The sequence below is a fragment of the Lineus longissimus genome, chromosome 2 (genome assembly GCF_910592395.1).
Source record: "Lineus longissimus chromosome 2, tnLinLong1.2, whole genome shotgun sequence".
NCBI lineage: Eukaryota > Metazoa > Nemertea > Pilidiophora > Heteronemertea > Lineidae > Lineus > Lineus longissimus.
This window is the reverse complement of record NC_088309.1, coordinates 16,983,441-16,990,645: the sequence shown is the minus strand read 5'-3', so window position 1 is coordinate 16,990,645 and position 7,205 is coordinate 16,983,441. Positions and strand designations below refer to the sequence as shown.

At 42.2% G+C, this 7,205-nt stretch overlaps 1 protein-coding gene across 1 annotated transcript; it reads left to right on the top strand.

The window, feature by feature from the left end:
• The first annotated feature begins 2,812 nt into the window (after window positions 1–2,812).
• Window positions 2,813–6,500, top strand: LOC135483706 (uncharacterized). Its single transcript, XM_064764702.1, has 3 exons — window positions 2,813–3,101; window positions 4,721–4,968; window positions 5,792–6,500. The coding sequence occupies exons 1-3, from the start codon at window positions 2,855–2,857 to the stop codon at window positions 6,047–6,049; spliced, it is 753 nt and encodes a 250-aa protein (XP_064620772.1). The 5' UTR covers window positions 2,813–2,854; the 3' UTR covers window positions 6,050–6,500.
• Window positions 6,501–7,205: the final 705 nt, after the last annotated feature.

Here is a 7,205-nt window from a genome sequence, read left to right as displayed (position 1 = left end):
TCGTATGGCATTTGAAACATATTAGTACAATTTATGGCGAGTTATTTAGACTTTGATTTTAGATTATGTAAACACTACCTCTGACCCCCTGCTGTGATGTTGCACTTGCATCATCACATGCTAACCTCGCTTAACCAACCTTGTTTAGTTGTTACCAGGGTATTGGTCTAAAACCTGTGGTAATGGGATGGAGCAATCAGAATGTTGCCAGCACGACTTGGCATTTGAGGTAGCTCAACCCTCAAAGCAAACCCACTGGAGAATGCCAGCAAGACTTGGCATGGGAGGGAGCCCAATCCTCAAATTCTAGTCTAAGAGACAATGCTAGCAAAGCTCAGTATGAGAGGTAGCCATATCCTCGTGGGAAAGCCCTTTTGCAGAATGCTAGAACAACTTAGCATGAAGGTTATTGCAAGCCGTGTGTCCAATAATTAAGAAAACCTAGTTTTATGGAAGAAAGCCTGGTTTTCTTCTGTCAAAACTTAGTTTTATGGAAGAAAACCATGTTTTTTTCAATGAAACTAGGTTTTTATTGAAGAAAAAAAATGGTTTTTCCTTAAAACTAGGTTATACGGACGAAAACTGGGTTTTCTTTCAAGAAAACTAAGATTTTAAAAACAACTTAGTCTTCTTCGAAAAAGTATGAGTTTCATGAAAAAAAGTTTCAAAAAAGATAAAAACTATGTTTTCTTCCATACAACCTAGTTTTATGATAAAAACCTAGTTTCATTGAAAAGAACATGGTTTTCTTCCATGAAACTAACTTTTGAAAGAAAAGAACCAGGTTTTACTGAAACCTAGTCTTTTTACCTCCAACCCAACCTCTTCCCAGACGATAGTTTTCTAGCATATGGATTGAAAACTCGGTTTTATAAGAAATGACCTAGTCTTTTTCAATAAAAACTTGGTTTTGATGAAGACATGTATATAACCTGGTATTATTCCACAAAAGCAAGAGCTTCTACGAAACTAGGTTTTTATTGAAGAAACATAGGTTTAATTTTTAAAAACATAGTTTTCTTGCCAAAAGCTTGGTTTTTGACCAAGAAAACGTGCTTTTTTATAATAAACCCATGCTTCTTCCGTAAAAACCTAGTTTCACTGAATAAAAGGAGGTTTTCGTACATGAAACTAAGTTTTTAAGGAAAAAAACAGGTTTTCTTCAATAAAACTAGGTTTTCTTAATTATTGGGCACAAGGCTTTAAATAGAAGGTAGTCTAACCCTTCCCTGAGTGACAATGCATCAGTGGCTATCTGATGGAGGCTCTTGTAACCAAAGGCCTCACAAGAGAGCCTGTTGGACCTACTGTTTTGCACTTTGATTGCGAGGGTGCTTCAGAGAGGATAAATTATGTGGTGATTATTAGGAATATATCAGTGGATATAATTGTTTTGCTTGGAATTATGATGCTGTAGAAATGTGTAAGTACTGTAAATAGTCATGAGCTCAGTTTATCATTAAAACTTATGAATTCGATATGAAGTTTTAGCCCTCGGTTTCCTTAGTTCATTGGTCCATTAAGGATAAGGTGGTGACATTGTACTTGTCGTCGATATTTGGACGCCCAGGGTTGTGACATTGTCTTTGTTTCTTTAATGGTGACACCTTTCTGCTCGACCCGGTTTTACGCTGCACTAGCAAGGATACATCACTTATTATACGGGTTTTTGATTTGACCTAATTTTCGAGGTCACACTCACAGAGGTAAAATGGCGTAAATTAGCCGTTTGAGTGTAACTATGGCACGTTTCTTAACCGCTAAAACTATGAACTTGAAATTTGGTGCACATGACTCACAACGTCATGTAACCTCCGACACCGAATTTCGGTGTGATCTGATTATCGACTTGGCCACCAGGGGCCCAAAACTAAAAAAGGTAAAAAGTGCAATATCTCGCTTATTAGTGACTTGTTTTCGATGAAATTTTTATGGTAGGCCCTCCGAGCAAGGATACATCACATATCATACGGGTGTTTGATTTGACCTAATTTTCAAGGTCGCAGTGGTCAAATGGCGTAAATTTGCCGTTCGAGTTTAACTATGGCACGTTTGCCAACCGCAAAAGCTATGAACTTTAATTTTAGTAAACATGACTCCCTATGTCATGTAACCTTTGACACCGAATTTCGGTCCAATCATATTCTCGACTTGGCCACCAGGGGGCCAAAACTAAAAAAGGTAAAAAGTGCAATATCTCGCTTATAAGTGACTCGTTTTCAATGATATTTTTATTGTAGGTACCCCGAGCAACGATGCATCACATATCCTACGGCTTTCAGATTTGACGTAATTTTCAAGGTCACGGAGGTCAAATGGCGTAAATTGGCCGTTTGAGTGTAACTACGGCACGTTTCTTAACCGCTTATGCTATGAACTTGAAATTTTGTACACCTTTGACACCGAATTTCGGTGAAATATGATTCTCTTGTTAGTTACTTGTTTTCAATGATTTTTTTATGGTAGGTACTCCAAGCAGGGATACATCACATGTCATACCGACTTTGGTTAGACCTATCATACCGACTTCGGTTTGACCTATATACTATACATGTAGCATGTTTCTTAACTAGGATGAATTCCTAACCACAAAATATCTGCACGCTGAGCACAATGGCCCCTGGCCGTTTCATTACTGTATCATTATCATTATCATTATTGTCTAGCGACTGGTATGGCATATTAGTTCAGATGCCCCCATCACTTCACACCATCCACGACCCAACCGGATCTAGTTTTTTTTCCCCGGAAATCACATGGCATTGTGAAATGTTATCTAGATGGCCTCGTTCTTATTCGAAAAAAGCAGTGTTCTCCATAAAATGCACTTTAATGCCCAGAACAACATCCTAAAATGGCGAGTCGTGAATCAGTGAAGACGGGTGTCCTTCTTTTCATCCTCTGCGATCTTATCACATGGAACGCAATCATCCACAACAAGTTTACACAACACGAGAAGAGGTTCCAGGCTGGCCTGGCGGAGGAGGAAAATACGCGTCCGAAACGCTCGACCAACCGCCAAGCCCCGCCAGTCGGCGGTGCCACTTACATCCGCTGGGGTCGAACCGAGTGTCCAGATGAGGCAGACCTAGTTTATAAAGGTAGGTGGGCTATCAACAGGTTGTTTCGTCGTCCAGGCTATTTGTTTATGTCTTCTCTTTCTTGCTGGGAGATTATAGACGGCGGCCCCTTCTGCAAATGTCTTGCCTGGTTTTCTGGATAGTGAGACACCAACTTTTGGGCCCGTATCTTTTCTGTACTACTAGTCCGCTGTACCCGTGGCCGCCATCATCAGACTGAGTTTCAGTGTACTACAAGTGATGTATTGATAAACGACTGTTCGAGTCTGCTTCATTCGTTTACTCCCTGGCGTGTGCCTTGACAGGCTCTTAGTTTTTTCTTTTTGGCGGGTTAGGCAAAATGAACTATTTGTATTCAACACAGAGTAGCTGGGCCCAAATGGTGTGTGACTGGGCCTGATATCATTGTCAGATCATGCACTGGCCTAGTCAGTGGCCTTTCACCGGGTGATTGATTTTATGTTCTCTTGTGGGTAGTAGGCCGAATGAGGTGGGTAGTATCATTTGCTCTATGAAGTGACCGATGAGAAAGAAGTGAGATGTCAGTAGGCCAATGCCAATGGAACAGTACACAAAAGGCCGATACTAAACACGCCCACCGGCCAGCAGTGGGCCTATCATCAGTCTTTTTCATTCGTCATATTGTGACCCGCTCTACCAAAACTAGGCGCTTGTCGCATCTGAACTTGACAGGTTGAAACGGACTTGTTGTTCATTTCCCTATTGTAGACCTTTTGGTTTTGTGAAATCAGTTTGTAATAGATTTCACAAAAGGTCTACAATAGGGAAATGAACAACAAGTCCGTATCAACCTGTCAAGTTCAGATGCGACAAGCGCCTAGTTTTGGTAGAGCGAGTCACATTAATACAAACCTTCTTTTCACAATTTGATTAATTCCGAAATCGAACAAAAATCGATCACCAAGCTGTGTGTGAACGCGCTAAAGCTTTTGACTGAAGTGACAGGGCTCGAGACGTCGCATTGTGACGTCATGACGGCAGCAGACCCATCCTGACGTCGGAGCCGTGACGCGATCAGGCTGTGTCGGGAGTGACGCGCGGGCAAGCTGAATAACGTTAGATAAAACCAATAAACGGCGTTATATCGGATGTTAGTTGGATATTCGAAAATCGGGCTTCGTAAGGACATTTTCGGGACCGTTAAATGCTACATGCAAAATCTGGGGTCGCTCAGCCATTCGGTCTGGGAGATATGAGCGCACAAACAAACAAACAAACACACAAACTTTTCTCGAATTATAGATTCATGCACTTGATTGGGAACAACGTTTACATGACGTAAGTAAGGATAGTGAGACACCAACTTTGGGCCCGTATCTTCGAAATTCGGGTTACACTGGATGTGCCATTCGTGAGACACTCGTTCTCATTTTGGCCGATGTGACCAACGCCAGACAGTGAAGTCAGTCAAAAGCCCGTCGATTATCTACGAACATGTTAACTGCCAAGTCGCGGTAAATTGGGCCAGAGAGGCAGGGATATTAGACCAACATGGAGTGTCATTTTGCAGAGACGGTGACAAGTATGGAAAACTCATTGATGAATACAAAGTCTGAAATGCGAAATGTATCAGCAAAATCAGCACATGACACTGGGCGATATTTTTTTATTTTTTCCAGGTTTTGCTGCTGGTGGCTGGTACGCACACACGGGTGCTGGGAGTGAATATATCTGTCTCACTGATAATCCAAAATACGCTAAACACAAGGCCGGGGTGCAAAATTACTTGTCGTTTATATACGGTGTGGAATTCCAAGTGGAACCTATTGTGAACGAACTGTTCGAGCATACCAACTCGAACCCAAATGACCTGCCGAATTCTGACGTTCAATGTGCCGTCTGCAGAAGCCGGCTGAGAACTAGTTCGGTAAGTGGTCGGCTGCGTATTAATAATATTATTCTTATGAAACGAAGAAGGCTTCCATTACAACATCCAAGGCCGACTTCGATTGCTTACTCGAGTTCTCCCCGAGTGACTCGGGGAGCAATCGAACATAGAATTTTGCTCGGGTGACTACCCGAGTGACGTCATATTTGACCTACTTAGTTCCTCGAGGACTACCCTGGACCGCACAGGAGTGGGTTTTGAATTACCCGCAGAACACGTGATTAATCATGGCTGCCAGCAACTTGTAAGCACGTTTTCTGATGAAAAAAACCCCCTGTTTTTGGCCGTATTTCTTCTGTTCGTTACCAAATATCCCTAAATGAAGTAGAACTAGAACAATAGTTATCGGATTGCTAGCTGACATCGGTTGTAATGCGTTCTCAGACACTGAAAGGGCCTAAACAACACAGTTTGTTCAAAGTAGGCCTGCAGCGACATGAACGATGTTTTGCCAAGGAATTGACCGTCTGGGGGCTGGAGTAACTCGTCAAATTGGAAAAAACTTATCACAAACTCACGATTTAAGTTCGGCGCCGCCATGATTATTCGCTACTCCATTCTCGCGGGCCGTTCGATTGTTCCCCTCACTCGACTGCGCAGAGCACGCATTACCTCATCGGTGACGTCACGCTCGGGCACTCGCACTCTACCCTAGAGTAAGCAATCGAAGTCGGCCCAAGAGACAACAAAGGACGTCTGGGAGACTACCTTAGAGTCGTCCATGCACTGTGAAGATCCAACGACATTCAACTGATTGTGACAGTGTGCGGAGTGTTACGTAGTTTCTGTCTTAACTTTGCAGGTGATGATACCAGGGACAAACGAATGTATCTCCGGATGGAACATGGAGTACTGGGGCTACCTGATGTCCTCAAGCAGTGGCCATAAGGCCCAACACACCTATGCCTGTGTCGACCATGCACCTCAGAAAGGTACGGAAGGAGGTGCTAAGGACGAGGATGGAGCGCAGATGCATCTTGTGGAAGGACGCTGCGGGTCTCTTCCATGTCAGCCGTATAAAGATGGGCACGAGCTCTCATGCGTGGTGTGTACCAAATAACGGGAGAGGTGGTGTTATGCGAGACTCAATGCACGAGACTCAAAATGTGACATTTCAATAATGATTTCATCACGAAAGATCAAAACTAGTGCTTATGCCTATGCGGTTTTTACCTCACTAATGAGAGGCAAAGAACACTATCAATCATGAAATATTTGCAGTTGTGTCAACCACACTACCTGGATGTGACATTTTAATGACCATGGGGACATTATCTTGGCTCTGATTCTTGTCTTAAATAGTCGAATTTTATATCATCTAGCGAAATAAATGACCGCCGACATCTAATTCGATGATCGAGGTCCAAGGCATGAACAATATACACTACCGGAAAAGCTAAAAACCAAATGGGGGAACATCTTTTGAAAAAATTAAGAATTTAAAAAAGGTGAATGGTAAAGTGTGTTCTGAAAAATATCTGTTTCATGTAATTTGTCTATCTTGATATTTGTTCCTCAATAAAAATATATATTACAAAAAAGATTTGACCTTGATTGAAAAATAGATTTGTTTTGACAACATTCACTTGCTTGTCGTACATTTCTTCTAGTACTATTAAATGGACATGTACAAGCTAATCCGGCCATCTCACTGAAACTCATTGACCCTTTTAACTGGTGGACCACCCCAAGTTTGGCTCATCTCAGTGGGTATAACAAGTGGACTTTGTTTCAGGCTTTGTGGAGGTATCGTTGATACATCCCCTGGATCTGATAAAGACAAGGTTTCAGATTCAACGAGGTGTGGGTGATCCCAACAGATGTAGCTCCGTGGCAGACTACTTCAAGAAAATATACAGAAATGAGGGATGGGTACGGAGACAGATTGATTCTTGTTGAGCTGTGTACTGTTCCAAGGAGAATAGTTGATATTATCAGACTTTTTAATACCCCCTCACTACAGACATCATTAGCTGGCAGTCCGTGCTTAGGGCACATGGCATCGTCTAACTTGTCAAATACAAAACTCTTGGCGAAGGTCCAAAGTCGGGGCCAGGATGCTGACAACTGATGTTGAAAACTGGTGACAGTATACAGTAAAAAGATGCTTGCTACCTGATATTTAGGTAGTTCAGGGTTATAGTGCCAATGTTGGTGCCAAATGCTATGAGTTTCTTCTCTATGTTAGAAGTCCTTTTGTTTGTTTGAATATGTAA

What these genes read in the sequence shown, in the direction of transcription:
- LOC135483706 (XM_064764702.1), top strand. Translation starts at nt 2,855, where the DNA reads ATGGCGAGTCGTGAATCAGTGAAGACGGGTGTCCTTCTTTTCATCCTC. An exon ending in GGCAGACCTAGTTTATAAAG is followed by an intron (nt 3,102 to 4,720) that starts GTAGGTGGGCTA and finishes TATTTTTTCCAG; the next exon opens with GTTTTGCTGCTGGTGGCTGG. An exon ending in GCCGGCTGAGAACTAGTTCG is followed by an intron (nt 4,969 to 5,791) that starts GTAAGTGGTCGG and finishes TTAACTTTGCAG; the next exon opens with GTGATGATACCAGGGACAAA.